At 40.7% G+C, this 25,104-nt stretch overlaps 1 protein-coding gene across 4 annotated transcripts in view; it reads right to left on the reverse strand.

Annotated features, from left to right (window-relative positions):
- Window positions 1–436: 436 nt before the first annotated feature.
- LOC137765063 (nuclear autoantigen Sp-100-like) overlaps window positions 437–25,104 on the reverse strand; it is an 84,851-nt gene continuing 60,183 nt past the window's right edge. For 2 of the 4 annotated variants that reach the window (XM_068544256.1, XM_068544259.1), the window contains 5 exons: window positions 12,558–12,605; window positions 11,186–11,290; window positions 8,980–9,122; window positions 6,343–6,381; window positions 437–523 (listed from right to left, as the gene is read on the reverse strand). In XM_068544256.1, the coding sequence (XP_068400357.1) occupies window positions 452–523; window positions 6,343–6,381; window positions 8,980–9,122; window positions 11,186–11,290; window positions 12,558–12,605 (407 nt within the window). In that variant the 3' untranslated portion in view covers window positions 437–451. Of the gene's footprint in view, window positions 524–5,862; window positions 6,078–6,342; window positions 6,382–7,273; window positions 7,295–8,979; window positions 9,123–11,185; window positions 11,291–12,557; window positions 12,606–25,104 lie in introns of those variants that run through there. The other 2 variants (XM_068544257.1, XM_068544258.1) reach the window with 2 other exon arrangements.

Below are 25,104 nucleotides of genomic sequence, written 5' to 3' on the forward strand. Positions count from 1 at the left end.
ACATTTCACAGAAAGAGTTTCCACTGGAACATCACCTCTGGTGTGGAGCCATTTCTCCACCACCCATCACCTCCTGAACAATGGTCACATGCTGCACATTAACTCGTGCTAGACAGTACTTACGATGCTGCAGGGATGGAGCCCTCCCCAACACGGTGTCCACTTACAACAACCCACTTCTCGTCTCCCCTAAAAAGATAACTGTCAGCTGTGGTTATGCTCACCTTAATACCCAGATTTTTCTTCTCTGTTCAAGCCACCATTGAGGCTCCTCTTGCAGGAAGCATTCACAGAGGAGAAAGTCCATAGGGCAAGCCAATGGACGTCAGCAGGCTCTGTGCCGAGGCGGAGGCTGTCCAGATGAATATGCAGGCACCACCTCACTGCTCTGGAGCTTCAGGGACCCCCTGGTTCACTGTGTGAGTTCTCTGAGGGGCAGAGTGTTCCCAGCCTAAGGGGAAATCCAGAGGGCAGGGATGCCTTGTCCTTGAGGACTCCTAAGCCCAATGAAGGTCTCAGGGACCTAGGAAGATGGACAGCTCAGAAAGCGGGTGGAAAAGAGTCAAAGACACAGGGCATCCTCACTATTTGAACTAAGACTTCTCTGTCTAGGTCACAAATCACTTACGGGCCTATGAACTGCCAAACAAGAAAACCATTATTTCACTCCCTTTTATTTAGAAGGAAATAATATCACTTCTAACCTTGGTTTTGAGCTCTTTGGTTAGAGGGTTAAGGAATGAATTCTACTTTTTCAGGAGAGACAACAGGATGAATTAGGAGAGGAAAAGGTTCAAGACAGTTCTAAAGGGGACTGTGCAATAGCAACATTCAGCCACCAGAGGGCAGTGTAGACTTTCTGGAGGGTCTGGAGAGAGGAAAGCGGTACCGAGAGAAAGGACGGTAAAATGCAAATTTAAAGTTCAGTTTCGTCTGGTAAAATCAGAATTAAAAACAAAACAAAACCCAGTAGTAGAGTCTTCCCTTTCATTCTGCTCTGTGTGCTCCGGATGAAAACTGACACCGGCCGAAGGCTGCAGCAGATTCCTGAAGGACCCCAGGACATCAGGTCGCTGACTGGGGAAGGCTTGGGTGGGGGCTTAGGGAGAAGACGGTTGGGGGCGGGTGCTTCGGGAAAGTGAGTGGGTGGCCCCCAGCCGGGCTGAACTTGCGCCAGCAGCTGACTTCCAGTAAGGGAGCTTGTGCAAGAAGGAGAGCGAATCCGGGGCTGGAGGGGGAGTCCCCGCCCCGTTTTCCATATCCGGTGTTTGCTAGAAGAAAACCGCTCCTGCCTGACCTTTTATTACCCAAGCGCTGCTTCAGTGGCTCATCCTGTGACGCAGGAAGGGACTGGGTCAGAACAGGGTTCCTTCCTTTAGGGAAGAACGAGGTGCAAGGGACAGGAATTCCTCCTCATCCTGAATTTCTTCACTTTTGTTTTCTGTTAAACCATTAAGTTTACCTGGTCACCTAGTTCACCCCAGGGTGTGGTGGAATTTAGGGAGAAGAGGAGCAGACCCCCTGGAAGGCTTGCTTAAAAGCGGACACCCGGGGCTTTCTGCCACTGCTTGTTTGTAGATAGTCGAAACCAAGAGAGTAAGAAGCTCAGATGTGGCTCTGAGAAGTTTCTGATATTTGTCAGGACCTGAGTGACCTGTAAGATCTCGCTCTCCACTAGGCTGAGAATTTGCCTCCCCTCCACCCCATTTACTTTTCTGTCCCCAAATATGCTCAGCTCCAGTGTCCTGGCTCTCAAGAGAGCACCAGGTGACGACTTAGTTGGAATAATTAACACAAAGCTCCAGATTCAAATAATATGAGCCCCCTCCAGTTAGTATTTTTAAAATTGTGGTGAAGTGTATATAACAATATTTATCATTTTAATCATTTGTAAGTGGATAATTTAGTGATATTAAATACGTTCACCATGTTGTGTAACCATCACCACTATATATTTCCAAAACATTTTTGTCGTCCCCAAAATAAACTTTGTACGCATTAAAAAAAAGCTTCCTCCTTCCCTGCACACGCACCCCCTTCTGCAGTCCTGTACCCTATATTCTACTTTTTGTTTCTATGAATTTGCCTATTCTCAGTTTCTCCTATAATTAGAATCACGCATTTGTCCTGTGTCTGGCTTATTAGCGTAATGTTTTCAAGGTCCATCCATGTAGTGGCATATACTAAAATTGTTATTCTTTTTTTTTATGGCTGCATAATGTTCCATTGTATGTATACACCACATTTATTTATCCACTCATCTGTTGGTGGACACGGGTTGTTTCCAGTTTTTGGCTATTGTGAATAATGCTGCTGTAAACATTGGTGTACAAATATCTGTTTGATTTCCTGCTTTCTTATGGATATATACCTAGGAGTGGAATTGCTAGGTTGTATGGTAGTTGCATGTCTAACTTTTTGAGGAGCTGCCCAGTTGTTTTCCCCAGCGGCCGTACCAGCAAAGCATGATGGTTCCAATTTCTCCACATCCTCACTAGTACTTGTTGTTTTCTGTGTGTGTGTTTAAATTATTATTTTTATTATAGCCATTCTAGTAAATATGAAGTGATATCTCACTGTGGTTTTGATTTACGTTTCCATAATGACTTATGATGTTGAACATCTTTTCATTTGCTTATTGGCCATTTGTGTATCTTGTTTGTTTGGAGAATGTCTACTCAAGTCTTTTGCCCATTTTTTAAAAATGGAAGTATAGCTGATTTACAATATTGTGTTAGTTTCAGGTGTACGGCAAAGTGATTCAGTTATATTATATATATATATATATATTTTTTTTAGATTATTTTCCATTATAGGTTATTATAAGGTATTGAATATAGTTCCCTGTGTTATACAGTAAATCCTTGTTGCTTATCTGTTTTATGTACGGTAGTTTGTATCTGTTAATCCCAAACTCCTAATTTATCCCATCCTGGTCTTCCCATTCCCCTTTGGTAACCATAAGTTTGTTTCCTACATCTGTGAATCTGTTTTTGTTTTGTATATAGATTCATTTGTATTATTTTTTGGATTCCACATATATGTTATATAATATTTGTCTTTCTCTGTCTGACTTACTTCACTCAGTATGACAGTCTCTAAGTCCATCCATGTTGCTGCAAATGGCAATATTTCATTCTTTTCTATGGCTGAGTAATATTCCATTGTATATATGTACCACATCTTCTTAAACCAATCGTCTGTTGATACTTTGCCCATTTTTGAATTGAATCGTTTGCAGACCTTCAGGAAGTCTTTACATATTCTGAATATTAATCCCTTATCAGATATACGGTTTCCAAATATTTTTCCCCATTCTGTAGGTTGTGTTTTCACTTTCTTTTTTTCTTCTAATTTTATTTTATTTATTTAATTTATTTAATTTTTAGTTACGTTTTGATTTTCTCTAAAAACTGACATATCATTGAGACTATACTGATGTTGACAGACCAGGGTTATAAATATATTTATGGGAAAAATTGTTGCATTAACTAAACAAGCTGTTGTACCAGGAACAGCCCTTGGGCATTTATATTCAACTTCTGCTACATTTCGAAGGGCAGGCCACCCTGATATGGCATGCTCATGAAAAGTAAGTAGCATTGAATACTGGCAAGTCCCAATATAACCTCTGCAGAAATGTTATATGGAAGGCATTTCTTCTGGGACTAGTAAGAACTTGCTGTTATTTGCAGTAGCATTTTTTCATTTTCACATTCATGTTACAGCTAAGCACTTTTTGTGCCCTAAAAAGGAGGCAGACAGACTCATACCTCATCAGAACTTGGAACACGAGGAGAGTGTGTCATGATAACCTCTGGGAGATAAGGTGGTGAGTAGGAAATGGCCTTGTAGCAGCTGCTCAGAAGCTTCCCAGGCTCTCATGTTCTGTAAGGATCATAGGGCATTCTCAAGACTTAGATCAGCTACAGGCAAGTCTTGCCTATGTGGCCTATGTGGAAACATGCAAGGTCACCAGGATGCCATGGCAGAGTCATTCCCCAACAGAACCAAGAATTGTCAGAGGTGAGGAATGCTCCCATCAGCTGTACCAATTATGATTGTACGAACTGAAAGTTAGAAATGCTGTGCATCTACTATGGGCTTGACTTGACTCCCTAGGACTGGGCAGAAACGTTTGGTCTTAATGAACAGAGCAAATAGCATCTCTTTCTTCGGAAAACCCAGTGGATGCAGAGCTTAGTTATTGAGTCTTTAGCATAAATTCAGTTGAGCTGGTAGCCCCAGAAACCAGCTTTGTGAAGACCTCAACTTCCTGGTTTGACTGAGATGACCAAGGTCACTGCTGTCGGAGGTCAGGAAAATGGAAGTTTTTCTATTTCCTTTTTTCACCTCACATGTTCTCTCTCACACCCAGTCTTGGAGAGGAAGACATCAACTATCTGACTGCCTTCCCTGAAATCCACACAGCATAGAAACCACTGGTCCATGAACTTCACATGCTACTTTGAAGGAGAGAGAATTTGCCTTCGTAGATGGAACTGCAGTCTGCAAAGCCCCTCTGTTGGGGCCAAAGGCCCCTAGACAAAGGAAAGAACTTTCCAGATCAGCAGCCTCTCCCACAGGGCATATCTGCTTCCCAATCACTCTATTCTCTAACGGGTCATCTCCATAAAGGAAATAAAATTTCCCTTGAAAAAGGACTTAGCATAAGTGTGTGTGCATGTGAAGGAGAGGTTTTGTTTTTTTGCTTTACCAGGTGACATATGGCTATATATCCATTCCAAAGGGGGACTCTACATTAGGTCTATATTAGGTTAGCTAGAGTGACCATGAGATGTTTCCATTTTGCTCAATTCTTATTTCATTAAAGCTAGAACCCAGAAAAACCGATGAAAATAAAATCAGTGTTGCGAAAGCAATAGTCATTAAATGTACTTTTTTGTGCCTTTCAAAATCATGCTTTTCCAGCTCCAACTTCATCTTTTATGTCTAATTTTAAGACAGTATGCCCTCTGTAATGGCCTATATGGGAAAAGAATCTAAAAAAAAAAAGAGTGGATATATGCATGTGTATAACTGATTAACTTTGCTGTACACCTGAAACTAACACAACATTGTAAATCAACTATACTCCAAAAAAAAAAAAAAGACAGTACAGTAAGAGTTCCATTCCAAGAGTGCCTTTGTAAGTCCAGCAAAGTTAGCCTAGGTACCCAACTAACACAATCGGCTATATAGTACTGTACTGTAATAGGTTTATAATACTTTTCACACAAATAATACATAAAAAACAAACTCAAAAAGTAAAGAAAACATTTTTAAGCTTACAGTATAGTACCTTGAAAAGTACAGTAGTACAGTACAACAGCTGGCATACAGGGGCTGGCATCGAGTGAACAGGCAAGAAGAGTTACTGACTGGAGGAGGGAGAGGAGGTGGGAGATGGTAGAGCTGAAGGGTCGTCAGCAATAGGAGACGGATGGCAAGCTGCAATTTCACTCATGCCTGATGTTGATGGCACAGGTTCTGGTTCCTTGCTGGATTCAATTCTATCTACCCTCTTGAGAAAACGATCCAGTGACGTTCTGGGTAGTAGCTCTTTTTTTCTTATCATAGATGACACGGTAGCACTGGATTACACTCTGAATGGCTGCTGCAACCTTCACGTACCATTCTACATTCGGGTCCTGCGCCTCAAAAAATAACAGTGCCTCCTCAAATAAAGAAAATCCCCTTGCCATTTCCTACGTCGTGAATCTCTTCGGTTCTTCAGTTACTTCTTCTTCCTCTTGTCTCTCTCTGTCCTTCCTCTGGGCCTTCAATTCCTGGCTCTTCTTGGCAGTACCAGCTACATCATCGCTGCTTTTACACTTGCTTTCAGACATCCTGAGCTTGAAATAAAGACACTGTACTACTGTACTCTATACAGTACTGTACAATAAAGTACACAAAAGCACAACCACTTGTAGAGGATGCACGCACGTGACAATGTACACCAGACATGGGAACTAACTTACGTGATTGGACATGAGAACGCACGTTCGCATTTTTGAAAGCTCGCAACTTGAAGGTTCATACGTTGGGGACTTACTGTATGCCATTCACATATTTTTCTAAAACAAATGTACAAGGTCAGTTCTGCCTCATTATCTATTTTTAAGGATTACCCCTGCACCTCTATCTCAAATATTTTAATGCTCAAAGAAATCCTGGCCTCACACACTGAAATGTTTGGAAGTAGCAAGTGTAAAAGCACCATATTATAAAATCAAATTTCAACATAATTGGTTAATTTAGAAACTATAAAATAAAGCCAGAGAGATGGAAAATCAACAATATGGTAGATGAGACATGGCCAGAAGGTCATGTGATAATTACCTTTTTTATTTTTCTTGGCGGGTTTGGTAGAAATTCTCTCTGAAAGAAAAATGAGATTCATGCTGTGAAGGGTCCTTGTCTCTACTTTGTGAGATCAGTAATTCCACTACCTTCCACTCATGTCCCATTGTCAACACAAACTCAAGGGGTCTTCATGGAAAATAACCTCCCTCTCCAAGTCTGTAACATGGTGCTCTCTGTTATCCAGACTCAGCTTTAAAGTCAGCTTTAAAAACTGCATCCTCTCTCTTGCTCTCCTTATAAAGTTTTGCCAGATTTTCCTTTAAAACCACTTCTATACCCACCACTCCCTTTCCATTCTCCCAGTACCCCTCTAGCTTTTATCTTTATACCTTGCATACTATAGCTCCATTGGCACACACCTGGTGAGTGATTGACAGCTGGCAGGCCCCATCAGTGGCCTTGGACACACAAAGGTATCCAGGCCTTTGGGGAGACAAGTGGGAAAACCTGGCATATAGTGGGGTAAGGATGATAAAGTGTAAACTGTGCCCTCATGGAGTATTTTGGGATCCGGAGATGGCTGAGTATAGTACGCTAAATAATGCCCCCCCCCGACCCATGAATTTGTTCTAATCCCCAGACCCATGAATGTGTCAACTTACATGGTAAAAAGAACTTTATTAATGTAATTAAATGAAGGAGCTTGAAATGGAAGATGATTCTGATTATCTGGGTAGGGCCAATGTAATCACAAGGGTCCATACAAGAGGGGGTAGGAGAATCAGAGTGAGTAGTAGGAGAGGTGTTGACAGGAGAAGAGGTTGGAGTGATGTGAGGAAGGGGCCACGAGCCAGGAAATGAAGGCTGCTTCCAGAAGCTGAAAAAGGGGAGGAACACGTTCTCCCTGGAAGGCTCCAGAAGGAACCAGCCCTGCCGACACCTTGACTTGAGTCCAGTGAAACTGATTTCATACTTCTGGTCTCTAGAACTGTAAGATAATAGATTTACATTGTTTCAAGGCACCAAGTTTGTGGGAATTTGTTATAGCAGCAATAGGAAACAAATTCAGTGAATTTTAAAGGACTTCAGCAGAGAGTGTGCTGTTTGAGCTGGGCCTTGCAGGTTGAGTGGGGTGGATCAGGCAGAAAGGTGGTGAAGGTCATTTGAGGTCTCCATGGGTTAAAGCACTCTACCCTCTAATCCATCTTGCATTCCTTGATCAGATTCATACCTCTAAAACACTCTTTCAACTTTGTCAGTCCCTAACCCAAACCTTCCACGATTCCCCCATGATTAAATGAAGGGTTCAGCCTCCTTTCTGGGGCCGCAGGACCTCCACAATCAGCCCAGCTCATGTATTGAGACTTATAACCCACAACTTCTTGACAGTCATGGGGAGGATTTTCATGCCATCCTTTCTATGTAGAATTCCTCATTATGACATTTTTGCTTGTCAGAACTATTCTTCTTTTAAGACCCAGCTCCGTGCAAACTGTTCCATGAAACTGTCCTCAACCTCAAAGACAGAAATGAACTTCCCTCTCCTGAGCTTCTGCATCTCCTCCTGCCAGAGAATCTCATTATGGCATCTATGAGCTGTGCAATCCTGTGTTTATAAATGTGCAGCCTTCCTCCTGGTTGGGGGCTGGGGGCCACACCTTACAGTCCCTGTGGCTTTAGATGTATTCAATAACTATTTGCTCATCATTAGAGTGGCACAAGGAAGGACCGTCTGGGGCATGTGACAGGAAGCATCAGAAGGCATGGGTTCATCTGTGACAGAGACCTGGCCCGTTTTGTCCACATCAGTGGGCCGAGATGAGGACCAAAGAGATATTTTAAAATTCATTAAAAAATATTATTTTTCAAGAATGAATTTCAGATGGCTATCCAGAAAACACTCATTCTGATGTATTATTTTCAGATACATAGTTCTATTATTGTTACTTTCAACATTGCCCCCCACCAAAAGTCTAAGACCCTCCCCCGCCAAATTTAGTTTACTTTCCTGTGACCAAACTAAACAGTGGCAATTATTAGTGGCAGTGCCAAGGCCACAATTTACTGTCCTACCTTCAACAATGTAAGAGTTTGAATACTATTCAGCCATAAAAAAGAACAAAATTTTGTCATTTGCAGCAACATGGATGGACTTGGAGGGCATTACGTTAAGTGAAATAAGTCAGATGGAGAAAGACAAATATTGTATGATATCACTTATATGGGGAATCTAAAAAATATAACAAACTAGTGAATATAACATAAAAGAAACTGACTCATAGAGAACAAACTAGTGGTTACCAGTGGGGTGGGGGGGAGAGGCAACATAGAGGTGGGGGAGTGAGAGGTATAAACTATTGGGTGTAGGATAGGCTCAAGGATGTATTGTACAACATACAACCAATGTTTTGTAATAACTGTAAGTGGAAAGTAGCCTTTAAAAATTGTATAAAAATTAAAAAAAAAATTAAAGTGTAAGAGTTTATGCACTTGGAGGATTAAGCTGTAATGTAAGCCAGCAAATATAACACCCACATGGAATGTTAGTGATAATATACGCATTGCGACCTGGGCAAGGGGAGTCATGATGGTTTTCTGGAAATTCTGCTAAAGCTTGAAGTTGATGACTTGTGGCACTAAATCCTTGATTGTAGCGCTTTGTCATTAGAATACCTGAATCAAGGTTTTCAGGGGCCATCCACCGCAGCGCACACTCAGCTTCCAGTTCTTGGATGCTTTGCGGTTTCCTTCAATTTCAAATTCCCTGAGGGTGAACCACTTTCCATGTGCATTCTGTATACACTTCTCCGAGGTGCCTGTGAGACCAAGACAAGCTGAGCTCCCTTTGTGGCCAGGGTGTGCCCCCAACTGTGAAAACCCCAGAACTTGACCTCCCCCCACGTGAATCTGGGCTACTCGTTTTGGGTTCATAATCTGCAGCAGGATAGCTGAGTCCCCTCTCTGGGGCTCCACAGCAGTCCGAAAGGCGAGGGCAGGAGCAGACTTCCTGCCCTGTGTGCATACTCTGACCCTCATGCAATGAGAAGGACAGTAATTACTACCAACATTTACTTTAAAAAAATATTTCACTATATTCAAAAGAGAAAACAGGGCTTCCCTGGTGGCGCAGTGGTTGAGAATCTGCCTGCCAATGCAGGGGACACGGGTTCGAGCCCTGGTCTGGGAGGATCCCACATGCCGCGGAGCAACTAGGCCTGTGAGCCACAATTTCTGAGCCTGTGCGTCTGGAGCCTGTGCTCCGCAATAAGAGAGGCCGCGATAGTGAGAGGCCCGCGCATCGCGATGAAGAGTGGCCCCGCTTGCCACAACTAGAGGAAGCCCTAGAACAGAAACGAAGACCTAACACAGCCATAAATTAAATAAATAAATAAAAATTAAAAAATAAACAGGAGCTGTTGTTTAAAAAAAAAAAAAAAAAAAAAAAAGAGAAAACAATGGATGACTCTAAAGAATAGGCAAGATTCTTTCCCTTCTCTTCTCTGAGACCCGGGATAGAGCCAGGCTGAGTATCTGAGGCAGCAGATGAGGTCACACATGGGGCCGTGTGTCAACTGTCACCACAGCCATGTCTGCCTTGTCCTATACAAAAGTTGATCAGCCAGCAAATGGCAATCAATTATTGCTCATATTTTGGACTCATAGCTATTTTATGTTAAAAGCAATTGTAGAAATGTTATCAAGTGGGAGAAATTAAATTATATATATGCTATGTAATCATTGGGAAAACATTTATATTTCTTGGTACCTAAAGAACCATATTTTGGGAGGAGGGAATCAATTATGGTAGATGAACATTTGTACTGTACTTTAACAGTTGTAATTTGCAAACTTTTCTATCTGTTATCTTGTTTTTTCTCATAATAATACGGTGAGGAAGGTTTTATTATTATTTTCATTTTGTAGAGGACAGTTCAGGATGACAGAGACTTAGTAACTTGGCCCATACAAAATAGACACTCTTGGTACAGCTGAAACTCGAATCCAGGTCTTCTGAGTCTAAATCTTGTGCTCCTCCCAGTTAGCACAAGGCCATACAGATGTTATAGGGAATGTGGCTGTGAAGGTTGCTGTTGCATTTCTCAAATGTGTACATCTTCCATCCTGTTATTGAAGCACTTGCCCCTGTATTGGGTGCTGGATGGGCACCTGTAGACCTTTTCCATGGGGGAAAGTGGAGATGGCCTGGTAGGCTAATGTTTATTAATTTTAAAAGAGTGGGAATGCCATCTTTCCTCCAGCCTATCTGGGATGCTGTGTGGAAAAAGAGCTAACAGAGCAGAACTGAGGCTGCTTTCTTTAGAAAGTCTGCTTGCAAGGTTGGTGCTTGGCTGGTATCTGGGAACTTGGATTTGGGGAGGGGTCTCACCACTCCCAGAACTTAAGGGTAGCTCACTGTGCCTTAACTATTTATACAAACAGTATGGTTTATGTGAACACCTGCCTTCCTTCTGGGAGTTTGGAGTTTTGGCATGTGCTAGGCAGAGGGTACTTATGTAACTAACCCCTGATAAAAACCCTGGACTCTTAGACTCAGGGCAGCTTCCCTGGCAGACAACATTTCACATGTGTTGTTACAATTCATTGCTGGTGAATTAAGTGTGTCCTGGTGACCCGACTGGGAGAGGACTCTTGGAAACTGACACCTGTACCATGTGCCTTTTCCCTTTGCTGATTTTGCTTTGTATCCTTTCAATTTAATAAATCACAGCCATGAGTTCAACTATATGCTGAGTCCTTTCAGTCCTCCTAGTCAGTCACCAAACCTAGAGACCCCCAGTACAGGTGTCTACCCCCTGTATAATATATTATTCACATGGGAGTTTTCCAGTTGAAAAGTGTAGAAGACCACGAAGCCCACCTTTTTTCATTTTCTCCTTGTATAAAATCCCCTTCGCCTCACCACAAGTCACAGAAAGTTCAGGAAGCTGAAAATCCGTATATGTTTCTTTGGGAATTCTTGGACCTGCAAGGAAGCATTGGTTTCTTCATTCCATCTTGCTCTAAAGCTGTGTACCGTCTCTCCTCACCCATCTTGAGATACTTCTTTATAAGTTAAAATGTAATGGAAGGATTTGCCCCATGAATCAGGTACATTTCTAGGCAGGTTAGGTACATAAAGATAACGTCAACCTCCACCACCATCATCTAAAATCCTATATACAAACCTCTTGTGGAAGGATCTGATTCCCAAGCTTGCTGGTCCCAACTACCTATTGCATGATAATTTTCCTCCTGCTGTTTTGAAGGAAGATTTATAGTCATATTATTGCTTTGAAGTCATACAGATGGAGAAAAAACCCTCAACTTTTAATTTTTTCTCCCCGTTTGAGGGCTCACCTGGGGAAAAAAGCAGGATTGCAATGGGACCCCCAGCAGGGGCAATGTCTGTCTTCCCACCTTGCTCTCTGTTTCACTTCTCTTTCATGTGAGCTTTCTCTGTGGCTAGAAGGTAATTTGCTCTAGAAGAAACTGCAAATTGCTCAGGGAGAGGGTTTCTGTACATCCTTGGGTGAGGGTGCTGGCATCTAATTCCTCTGAAGCAGTTGTTGAAAGTCTTAGAAAGAATGTCAGTAGCAAGAGCACCTTCTCTTGCCCTTCTGGCCAACATTGAGGAGGATCCTTTAAAGACAGGTCTGGGGGCTTCTCTCTGGATGGGGAGGGTAGGCTGTCAACAGTCCTTCCAGAGTCAGTTCTATTAGAGCTTGGGTGGGTGTAGGGGGCCATTCGGTCTAATTCACCTGCCACCCACCAATTTACAGAGGAGGAAATTGAAGCAAGAAAGAACAGCTGACAAGCCAAAGTTACACAGTCAAAGGAATTTTAGGAATTAGGACATAGGTCTTGTGTTACCACCCAGAGTCCCCCTTGGTGGGGAGCCTATGGCTCTCTATGTGGGCAAGAGAAGGGTGAGAGAAATATCATGTGAGTCATACCTTTTATATATTTTTCTTTATATTGCCCTCCTCAAAAGTTATCAGTGCAGTGAGAGGAGCCCTGCACAGGCCCAAGGAGGCCTGGGGTCTCTCACAGGTCGACTGACTAATCAACGGAGCGGGTGTTATCACCATCCTGTCATGTGGTCGAAATTGACCAAGACCAAGGACTATCCTAACGTTTGCTATCGGCTCTGTAAGCCAATTAAGAAAATTTATTGATCACTAAAAACATGGATTATAAAATACAAATTTAGATGTTTAATTATTAAAACTGCATTAATCACTTATTTTTACCTCTTTTTCTGCCTCTTTTCAAAGGCCCAGTGTTGACTGTTTTTCTCCCTGAGGAAGTAGAAAAATAACATAAATGTCTCTTTTTATAACATTGCATTGCAAATAGTAGTGTTTTGCAAAAATACCATTCAAATGTCACTTTTTAGGAGTTTACCTAGTACTTCAAGAAAAATATCAAATGCTTAGATCAGAAATTAGGAACTTTTTCTGTAAAGGGCCAGATAGTAAATATTTAAGGTATTGTGGACCACAATCTCCTTTGTGACTACTCAACTCTACTGTTTTATTGTAAAAGCATCCATAGACAATTCATAAATGGAAAGATATGACTGTGGCTGCGTTCTGATAAAAATTTATTTACAAAACAATTCATGGGTTGAATTTGCCCTGTGGGCCATAGTTTGCGGAACCCTGGTCTAGACTTAGTTAGTTACAAAGATGATGTTTAACTGAGATATATCCTATATTTCTTTTACTCCAAGTCGTTCTAAATAAAACTGAAACCGTGTTTTATGTGTTTCCCAAGCAACAGAGCAGCAAGGTGAGAAGAGTAATGAAGTTGTACATCTTTTGAGTCCTTGTTGTGTGCCAGGAACTATCCTTAGACCTTACCTCTATTAATTTACTTTATCCTTAGAGCAAATTTAGTCAAATTAGGGACTTAGTCAAACAGGGACTAATACTATCCTTATCTTACAGATGAGGAAATTGATATGCACAGATATAAATGCAAATTAACTAAAAGCATTGAAGATTTACTTTGATAAAGAGGCAGAGATAAAAGGCAGTAATATTAGGTCTCAAGGGGGACTTCATGCTCAACTCTATAGGTCAGATAGCTGCTGCAAACCTAAACTTGAAAGATTTTTGTATCAAAAATGGTTGCAAAAATGAGCAAGGACTTAAAATCTAGCCCAATGGCTCAATGACGGGGAGCTTATAAAATTGATGCCCAAGTTCCAAAAGTTGTAGGGTTAGAGATGGCACAAAAGGTTGACTTAAGAGATGTTTCAGAAAAATGTAGTATCTGATTTAATTGTTGATTTTGTCCAAAAAGATTAATCATGTCCATGTTCATGTTCAGGTCTGCCATCATTCAAATGTGTCTGAATGTTGAAGTCAGGGATGCTTTCTTGCTAAAGGTCTGTGCCCATCATTCTGTTCCCATGGCTGGAATCCTGGGGTGCTAATTTGGGTAATGCAAGTCCCAGGAGAAAATCCCCTCCAGAAAGTCAATCATGACTGATCTTTCCTTTAAGCAGATTATGACCAGATGAGGCTGGAAAGGAATATTTCCTTCAACCAAACACAAAAAGCCTTCAGGTTGATGATGTTATCTCGTATTCAGGGACTTTGCCATAACAATTACTCAAGTTTAAAAAAAAAAAACTCACCAAAATAAAAATGGCCCCATGAGATATTTATTAATGATTTTCATCCCAAGAGAAATCACACCCCAAGATCAACATGTTCTACCTTACAAAATGTTATCCTTAGGAAGTTTATCAAGGTATTAGGGAGGTACACTGAGGAGAGATTACTAAACCTGTATAAGAGAATCATAAGCATGGCTATGATCTTGAAGACTTAAGAGGAACAAGTGAATGGGGGAAAATGTAGACCTGAAAGTAGATGAAGCTTTCTTTAAAAATTGCTCTAGATGGATTGGTTTCAAAGAACATTACGGTACCAAATATGGTAGTTAGTAGTTGCCAGGTATAAAAGGTTATCCACACAGGTGTGGGTCTTGGTGAAACAGTCCTCTCCTGTCACTAGTGATGCTGAAGTGGGAAAAGGCCAGTTCTGATTCTCTCTCTCTCTTTTCCTGCAAGAATCAAGGCCCACTGTCCCACAAGAAGACACTTGTGTTCTCTTGGCTTTCTCCTTGCTCTCCTCTCCCATGCGGTGATGAAATTGAAACCCCAGTTCTAACTATAACTTGAGTCTGTCCAACAGTAGTCCTTATTGGCAAACGTGCATTCTCTTGCTCTCAGTTTCTCTCTGTTTAAATATTTCTGGGACTAGTTGGTGAGTTAGACTTCTATTTCATCAAAGCCTGTTGAGGGCAAACAACTTCACGGCAAACAAACAGAAACTCGTTGTACTCCAGCTCAGTTCTCAGAAATTTGGTCTGGAGACCAGATCATATGAACAAAGTGCTGCTAAACTTTACAGGGGTTATTTGTGTGTTAGCGAGCTCCAGCACTTTACTATCCTAGATCCAGAAAGTAAAATGCCTGGACAAAGTAGGATTTAATTATTCTTGGGTCTACCATCTTAATAAACAACTACTAATGCTATACTAAAACCCTACATTAACTCTTACAAATAATAATGTGGTCAGAAAAATTAAAAGTCATTTAAAAATAATCTTCTTAATGGTTGGAACTAATCTTTATGGGCAAAAAAGTATATCAGGATGTTTAGGTGATCTTTTGGTTGCCTCAGAGTATCAGAGAGTCCTCAGTGTTTAAGAACAATAGAATAGGAGCCCAGTATGCCTAGATCCTAAAGCAAGTGCTAGTCTAGCCCTGTTGCACAGACCATGGTAAGGGATAGTGAGGTTGGTTCTGCCGGAACAGGCCTTCCCCACCTCCAGGTCTTGTGAAAGAGGCTACATTTCTTTCAAGAGAATCGTCAGACACCTCCCCTCAGGCCAAGACAAAATATGTTAAAGGATCCACACAGGAGATGGGTCTCAGTCCTTGGGACATCAGGGAAGGAGAGATTATCAGACTCATCCTTACCAATATAAAGGTGAACGTCATGGCTAGAGTGTTCTGTGGTGGGAGAAGGGCTGAGCCAGGAGCCAGCAAGGGAATCAGTGAAGAAGCATGATTCCCTTGGCCTGGTGGGGGGCCCTGTGGATGGGAGTTGAACTGAGTATTTTTGAGAGATACTCTTCCCAAAAGAAGCACATAGGGCAACGAGGTAGCTACTGCAAGGGTGCTAACCTTCCAGAAGGGCCATCCAATGTCTTCATTCCCAAGCAAGTTGGCCACACTCACTACTGAGAGGTGGTAAAATATATTGCTTCTGCTGTTCTAGTGGGAAACTTCTAGCCAAATTTTTTTTCCAGACAAAGAGTTTTAGATTGTAATTTGTCTATAATTTGACAAATTTGTAGATATGATCCAGAGACTAGCTGAGCCGTGAGCAGGATCACAATGGGGCAGCCTAGCAGGAGATGGGGTCTGTCTTATTTGCTTGCCTCACTTCTCCTTCACAGCAGCTTTCTCCTGGCTGGAAGGGAAGCTCAGGGGAGTTCTACTGTCTTCTGAAAATTGCTCAGGGCGGAAGGAGGGTCTACCTCTACATGAGAGGGTTTGGTGGTGGGGGGCGGGGAACTGAGAGTCTGACTCCACAGAAAGGAGTCTTAAGATTAGCTGCTGTTCCTGCCCTTCCAGCCAGCGATGTTAGGAATCCATTAAAGATTTGGGGAATCCATTAAAGACACTCCTTGGGCTCCCTGTTCTTGATGCTGATGAGAGAGCTGCCCATGGTCCTTACAGAGTCCAGTGGTAGATCTACAGAATGTGAAACTGTATATGAAGCTGGGATGGGCCTTGGTGAACAGTCAGTCTCTTTATTATCATTTCACTTTACAGAGGAGTAAACTGAGGCAGAAGAGGTGAAGTGACAGACCCAAGTCCACAGGACTACCTCAGGGTGGTGGGACATGAGGCAGGACATCTTTGTCACTTGTGAGTTACACAGTGTTTTATGGCTACAACTATTTCCAGCCTCAAAAGTTACCAGTTCATCAGAGGCAGCACTTCAGTGGCCCTTGGGTCCTGGGTTTTGGTTGTGGATTCATCACCATGTTGCTTGTTTGAGATATCATATTTCTCTCCCTGTCATGTTTTAGAAGTTGAATAAATCTATTTCCCAATGGTTAGTAGTTACAGAAAGTAAATAGAGAAACAGGTCTATTAACAAAAGCATAGACTAAAGCATGAGAATTTAGATGTTTAGTTAGTAAAATTTATATATGTATTTATTTCTTCTTGGTTTGCCTCTTTTCTTTGGGGCTCTGTTACTCAGAATTTCAATTCTATGTCTGCCCCTCTTTCTGAGAAAATAGAAAATTATAAAACAGATGCTGCTGAAAAGTTGCATGGTATATAATAGTGCTTTTCAAAAATTCCATTTTACTTTAAATTTTCAAAAGCTTACTGCATAAAGAAAAAATATATAACCCATAGCCTTGCACCTACTAAGCCTTTGATGGTTAACCTGGGTTCATCCTAGATTTCATTTTATTTGCCCTCACATTAATAAAAATTCATTTATATCCACATTAATAAAAAAGAATTTAAGACAGAGTTTTGTTCCTTATATCTCAAGGAACACTGTGAGAATAATAATAATGAGAGCTAACAGTTGTTAAGTGCTTATTATATGCTAGACATGAACATAAGACCCTTACTTCTACTACTTTATTTTAGGGATTTTTACTATCCCCATTACCAATGAAGAAACTGAAGCATCCTGAAATTAAAAAATGAAGTGAAGCAATGCAGATTTCCTTTGGTTGAGAGGCAGAATCAATGGCAGTTATGCAAGACTTTGGATTGTCTAGGGAGATGTGATGGTGAGCTACACAGATAAAATATAGGCCATCATCTTAGCCCTGAATGAAGGCTTTTAGGCTGAAAATATCATGAAAGTGACCAAAGACCTTGTTCACATGGGTTTGGACAAAAAAATAGGATTTAAAGAACTAACCAAGAAAATATTGCCCAAGGGGAATTTGTAGAAATAGAACTTCAAGTCCTAGAAAACCTTAGGGTTAGAGATATCAAAAAAGGGTTGATTGAAACCATATGTCAGGGGAATATGCTCTCAGATTTAGGAGGTGTGGGTGGAAAGATGGTGGGGTTTGCGCAGGTGACTCTCCTGAGTGCCATGTTCAAACGTGTTGATCTCCAAAGCAGGGCCATAAAGTGCACACATTTCCTTTCCCCTTTCCTTTCCTTTCCTTTCCTCTCTTCTCCTCTTCTTTGTTTTTCTTTCTTTCCTTCCTTCCTCCCCCTTTTCTCCCTTTCTTCTTTCTATCTTCTTTCTTTCTTTCTTTCTTTCTTTCTTTCTTTCTTTCTTTCTTTCTTTCTTTCTTCCTTCTTTCTTTCTTTCCTTCCTTCCTTCCTTCCTGTCTTTCTTTCTCTCTCTCTCTCTTTCTTTCTTTTCTTTCTTTCTCTCTTTCTTTCTTTCTTTCTCTTTCTTTCAATGCCTGGACTACAATTTGGCCCTGTTCAACCATAGACATCTTAGACAAACAAAAAATATTTGCTTTCCCTCTCTATCTTTCTCTGGCACTGTTTGATTCACCTTTCATCAAACCTGTTGAGGCCAAATAAATTAAAGATACAAAAGTAGTCTAGTTCAGCTTACCAGAGTTCTCCTTACTGGGAGATTTGGGGTTTAAGACCTGCTAATTATTGTTCTTTGTGAAATTTCTCACTGAAATACCCCACAGGAAGTAGAGTGGTTGTTCTTGGGTTTCCTATCCAAATACTGTTTATTGACACCAGAGGCTTGCTATAGAAGTTAAGTGTTCCCCTCCCCTCAAGGCAAGTGAGAAGGCTTCAGTCTCAAGGTGATTAATCTGTGTCTCTAAGAGCTTGAGGGAGGCAGAGATGTTTAAAGACTCAAGCCTGGAAAGTCTAGAGAGGGTGACTGCGTTGGGAGCCAACCCCACATCCCCTGGTCGTAGGACCATGAAGAGACATGGTTCTCACGAGCCTCCCTGGGGAAGGGAGGGGCTCAGTTAGTTCTTGAGAGACACTGTATCCAGGAGGATCATTTGGATGAAAGAGGTGACCCCAGGAGGGGTGTGGACCTCCTAGAAGCTGGGAGACTAAGAAGGAAGTGGTAAGGCATCAGTTAGATTTCCTGCATCAGGGGAACTTCAGTTGAGAAATTCTCCCTAAAGAGAGTGAATATCTGAAGAATCCACAAATGTGGCTCATGCATCTGCCATTTCTGGGAGACATGAAGGATCTATTGTAAGAGGGCCATTCCTGCTCCTTACCACTTCCTTCTTTCCTTCCTCCTCAGTTTGAATTAGCTAAAAGCAACACATACTGAATGGTGTTAGAGAGGAAGTGTGGATGAAAGAAGAGGCTGGCCTTATCCAACTTGCTCACTACAAATTTTACAGTTTTAATATTATATCAGCTCAGTCTTTTAAATACTGAATGAGAATATCACTGCTGCTGAAAAGGATTAGCACAACTCTGGGGCTTATCTAAGATTTCATCCTGGGGCACAGAAAGAACTATTTGAGAGAACAGGTTTGACAAGGAAGTAAGTAGGAGAAAGAACAAACTGTGCTTAGACTACCCATGCCAAGTACTATAATAAATCAAGTATGGCAGTGAGATTTCACAAAAACTCAGAGAACAAAAGTCTTAGACTTGGGTAAATATAACCTGGGAAATAAACAAGATGATAAAGATAAGTATGGAGAAAAAAATGATAGAGATGCTAAAAACATAAGTATATATTTATTTACACTTATTTACGTTTATATTCTAAAATATATTTAATATATAATAATAATATATTTAAATATATATATGGTGTTAGAAATAATCAGAAGAAATGGAAACAAAATATATCTGAATATGTTTCAACTCCAGAAGGAAAATCTTGCCACCTCTACAGTGCTGTATAAACCCAACAGCAGTATTTTATATGATGTGATGTAAAAGAATGAACAAAAGAAATAAAGTATACAAGAAAAACATTAGTAGAATGGGAGAGGGGTGGGAAAAAGAAGACAGACGAAGAAGAGGAAGAAAACAAGGAATGAGAAAGAAATGAAAATTACAGAACTTAATTCAGAGAATGGAGGTTCACTTATCTCTACTGCACCAACACGGTGGGGTATGTGCTATTAGTTTGGTTTAAATAACAGTGTTTAGATCTGATGTGATACCAGGGGTCTGGCTTCTGCTTAATTGATTATGTTCTCTCTTGTCTGTTTCTCCTCATTTGGTTTAGAGCTGTGTTCATCAGTTACAACAAACTTTTCTAACGCTTTCTCTCTTATTTCTCACTCAGGGCTGGCTTGTCTCTGGCCACAAAGCTCTGTGTTGCATCCAAGTTCCAGTTCCTTTTATTGCCAAAGGGCCTCAGGTGACAACAAGGCTGGGTTTGAACCAATGGAGAGTCTGAATTTTCCTCTTTATTTGAGGAAATTAGTGACTTTGGATGAAAACATGGAGAACAAGTAAGCAGATTGCTATTTGTCACCCATAATCATCCTTTCTTTTCTTCCATAGGGATAGAGTTACAGCCAGACCCTTGGCTGCCTGTCTAGAGATTATATTTCTTAGCCTCACCTCGCAGCTAGCTCTGGCCATGTGACTAAGGGTTCTCCAATAGGATGCGAGCAGAAGACTCTGGGTCTTTCCTTTAAAAGAAATATGTGGGTGATATTCCTGTCAAGAAAAGGCAGTAAACAAATCATTTGAATTCTTGAAGAAGAAAACCAAAATAACAGAAGAAATAATTGAAGATAAGTTCAAGAAAAAGTTTTCTGAAATTATAAAAAAAATGAATATACATATCATAAGTACTTGTGTTTTCACTCTGTAGCAGAGAAAATTGACTTCAGTCAACCCTGACATATATTCCAGCAAAGTTACCGTACTTTAAAGAATTGAATGGGCAGCCTGGGCAAAACAACCAAGTCATTTTCAAGGGAGAGGGATCTCGTTGGCTATAGAATTTCCCATAGCAACATTTAATGCCACAGAAAAAAAGTACAAGAAGTACAAGACACTTCTAGAAGTAAAGAGTGAGCAAATTATTTTCAGGTATAAATAATAAAAACAAATACTTTTGAATAGGGAAATTCTGGAGATACTGTTCCTATGAGTACTTGTTCCTTTGAGAAGACTACTAGAGGATCCACTTCAGCAAACCAAGACAGGACTGGAAAAATTTTGGCAAAAGGATTAAAATAAAAATGGAGATGAGGTGACAGACCAGGGCATAAATGTATATGCCCTTACAATATAGAAATGATATAATATTAAAAAAAATTGGGAGGAAGGGAGAAATATGGGTGGTAAGGCAAGGTCATAGTTTGTTCTACAGCTAGGAGTCAAAGGGTATTATTTGGATAAATAAAGGATAAATATAAAACACATTTAATAGCTAAAAGGTAAAAATAAAGGGAACATCGTGGCCTAAATTGGGTGAGAGGGGAAAGAGAAATAGGACATACACTAATTTTATAAATCTCCTGGGTGGGAAATTAATGGGTTCTGTCTAAAGAGAGGACCAAAGGTATCATATAAAGGTAATTCTAAGAGTAATCACTATAACAAAAGTACAAACCTTTGTAAATATCAGAAGTATATACTCCTAACCAATGGAAATATGGGAAATGAGCAGGGGCTCAACCATTCATTTCTTTTAAGGAAAGACCCAAAAGAGGCTCACATTTTTTCTACTCAGATGCCATAGTCGCTTGGCAGGACAGGGAAAGCTGGGAGGGTTAGTCTCAGCTAAGCAGTCATATGCCCAGCTGTAACCACTACCACAGAAATGCAAACCTTCCTAAGTATCACAAGTACATACATGCACATAAATGCATTGAAGACAGAATGCAGAGTGTTGACATTTTTAATATCTAAGACACTAGAACAAGATGAATCAACAATATAAATTAATATGACAGGAACAAGTTCAAACACTTTGGTCCTAAAAATAAAAATAGATGGACTTAACTCACTTATTTAAATAAAATATTTTGAGATTAAATTACATAGTAAACCCCAACTTTTAACCATATACAAAAGACTCAAGTAAAAACATAGTTTTAAATGTTGAAAATAAATGTATAGGGTTTCCTTGGTGGCACAGTGGTTAAGAATCCGCCTGCCAATGCAGGGGACATGGGTTCGAGCCCTGGTCCGGGAAGATCCCACATGCCGCGGAGCACCTAGCCCAGTGCACCACAACTCCTGAGCCTGCGCCTAGAGCCCATGCTCTGCAACAAGAGAAGCCACTGCAATGAGAAGCCCACGCACCCCAGCGAAGAGCAGCCCCTCCTCACCACAGCTAGAGAAAGCCTGAGCACAGCAACAAAGACCCAGGGCAGACAAAAATAAATTAATTAGATAAAATAAAAATTTTTTAAAAAATGAAAATAAATGTATAGACAAAGGTATATTCAGCATACATCAACAAAAAGAAACCAGGGAGTCATGATCTGAATTTCAAAGAAAGTGTGATTCAGGCCAAAAAGTTTTAAGCAAGTAGAAAATACAGGAAATACCATGAGAGGTAAAAACACTCTACTAGTAGACAATTTTATTGTTATGTCGCTCAGTCCACAGGTGATCAAGTGGACAAAATGAGGAGGCTATGAAAGACCCAAATAATATGTTTTAACAGGGTTATTACTGGTACATATTCAACTCCATACCCAGAAAATAGAAATAGAGAATGTACATTTTCTCCCACCCTCTCTTAAGTAACTCTTGGGTCAAAGACTAAATATAAATCCAAATTGCAGGCTATCTGGCAAACAACAATAATAAAATGTTGCCTATGAGAACAGATGTATTATTTAATTTAAAAAACTAATTCTAGAAAGAATGAAAATATGTATACATACAGCCAATTTTCATTATTCACAGATTCCATATTTGTGAAGTCACCCACTCCCTAAAGTTTATTTGCAACTCCCAAATCAGTACTCAGGGCACTTTCATGGTCATTCATGGTGAGGCTCAGAGCAGTGAAAATTCTGAGTTGCCAGCCGCACCTGTTCCCAGATGAGGTTGAACAAGGCAATGCTCTGTCTCCTTGTTTCAGCTTATTCTGTAAACAAGTGTCCTTTTGCCGACTATTTAGTTCCATGTTTTTCTCATTTTTGTGTTTTCTGTTGGTGATTTTGCTGCTTAAAATGGCCCCCAAGCCTAGTGCTGAAGTGCTGTCTAGTGTTCCTGAGACTGTGATGTGCCTTATGGAGAAAATCTGTGTGTTAGTTAAGCTCCGATCAGGCATGAGTTATAGTGCTGTCGGCTGTGAGTTCAACATTGATGAATCAACATATATATTAAATTAGGTGTCTTTAAACAGAAACACTCATAAAACAAAGATATATATTTATTGGTTTACAAAAATGTGACCAGAGGCTCACAGGAACCAAACCCTGTATTTCTCCTGGGAGCAAAGGTACAAGATTAGCTATTTTTGTGTTTGGGGTGATTCATGAAACCTATATACCATGAAAAATGAGAACTGGCTGTATATGTGTACACACTCACACACACAATTATTTTCAGAGTTCACCCACTTTTTTCATTGTTTTTTATTTCAGTTATTATACTTTTCAATCTCAGAATTTCTATTTGGTTCTTTTTAAAATATATATATATATATATAGTTTTGAAACTTGATGAATGAATGTGGGGTGGGGGTTAGGAAAAAGGGAGGAATCAAACACATCTTCTACACTTTTGGCTCAAGCAACTGAGTAGAATTAGTGCCATTTTCTGAGATAAGGGTGAGTGGTGGTGGATGACAGGATTGGGAGTGAAATAAAGGAATCTGTTTCATGTGTCAAATTTGAGATTCCAAGTGGAAGTTTGGAGTAGGAAGTTGAACTTATGACTTGGCAGTTCAATAGAGGGATCAAAGGAGGTGAAGTATAATCGGCAGTCATTAACATATTGATGGAATTTATAGCTACCAGACTGGATGAAATCCTTAGGGATGAAACCTCTGGTACATGCCAACACGTAGATATCAGGAAGCCATGAAGGGACCATCACCACCGATAGAACCACCACTATCGACACTATCATCAACATCACCAACAAATGACCAGGAAGGAGCTATTAGCAAGTAGGAGACCAAGATGCTCCAGAAGACAAGAGAGTGCATCAAGTTCTCCCAGCTTACTCACCTGATCACAGTGAGGCCAAGGCTTGCCAGGTGTTAGGAGGCAAGAGGCAGCCAATGACCTCCCAGTCAGAAAGACCATGATCAGGCCACCCTCTGATAAGCTGCACCAGCTTCATCCTCTTGACTGGAGAAACCAGCTTGTTAGGGACAGATCCCTTCAGGTCTAATGCCCAGGCTCCTGGGAAGATGTTTGCCTCCCCATGCACACTGCTCTCCACACCTGCTGCCTACCCCTGCCTCACTCATGAGGTCAGCAGGGCCGCTCATCTATGGTCAATCTGTATAGTCCTCTTGGGAGCCTGTGGTGTAGAGGCAGCCCCACCCTCACAATGAGATTACAGAGAATCCTCATTAGCCAACAACATTGATTACTACATCACTATCCATGACAAAGAACTAACTACGAAAAATTACCAACCTTCTAATTGTAGTTTGCTGGCATTTCTTTATCCCTCCCTTTATTTTAATGTCTTTTTTTGGCTTTAAGTATACAATCATGTATTTGGATTAAATTTTTCACAAACTGATAGAATTAATTTATTCATTTAAGTTACTATCCAACACATTCTTGGATGCATCAATATGCAGAACCTCAACTATTTCTAATGCAGAGTCTCTTCTTACCTGCTACACAGCAGGAGGAAGGAATTCCTTTAATGCTAGGAACTTTAACCTGGGGCAAGGACAGATGGAGGAGGAAATCATTCCAAGTGTTTGGGGTATGACACTGGTCTAACCTTGCGGAATTAGTACTTTTTCTGTTTCATCATGGTGGAAAAATACGGCTGTTCCCACATTGCATTTAGCACCTAAGGTTGCTAGATTGTGGGGCTGTGTCAACAAGTATATGTGTCACTGGGAACCATTGTTGTGACCGGACCCTGGGCTATGTTGCAAATGAGACCCTTGACTCTTTGCCTCTGGGTGAAACTCAGAGTTTTTAAGAAAGGGAAGCTCTGGGTTCACTTCTTTCTTCTCTGGAAGTAGGGGTCGCTGTGAATTATCCTGCCACATTATAGGACGAGCTATGGGAACTTCATCTGCAGCCAGCAGAATTCTACCCAGTCTTCAGCATGAGCGCAAGCTTGGCCAAAGTCTTTCAAAATCTTGGCCTCTCTGCTGAAGCCTTCTATACCTCTCTTTTGGGGGATATCCCAAATCTGGTTTTTCCTTCCATGATGCCAAATTCCCATGCTACACCAGTAATGATGCTCAGTTTTGAAGTCTGTTTGTATATCTTCACCCAAAATGGGTACCATGAAGGAAGACTGGGTTTTAGCAGTCATTAGTATAGATGTGGTCTGATTTTCCAGGAAAGAGAAGTTGTAGAAGTGTTGAGAGTGTGAAATGGGTAAATCGAGCCGTGAAAATTGAAGTGGGATGAGGCCCATAAGGATGAGGTCTGGTAAATAGAACGTGTATAAAGAGGAGTCCTCAGTATTTGGAGATCAAAGAAAAACTGTAGAAAGTATTTTAATGATACTGGGAATAATAATTAGCCTATAAGTAGTAATGCTTATTAAATATATATATAGTTTAAAAAAAAAGATATTGTAAACATCCTCATGTAAATACTGAACAAATCATTCACATTATGTATTTAGGTGAAGGCAAGAAA

This window comes from Eschrichtius robustus, chromosome 5 (assembly GCF_028021215.1).
Source record: "Eschrichtius robustus isolate mEscRob2 chromosome 5, mEscRob2.pri, whole genome shotgun sequence".
Taxonomy (NCBI): domain Eukaryota; kingdom Metazoa; phylum Chordata; class Mammalia; order Artiodactyla; family Eschrichtiidae; genus Eschrichtius; species Eschrichtius robustus.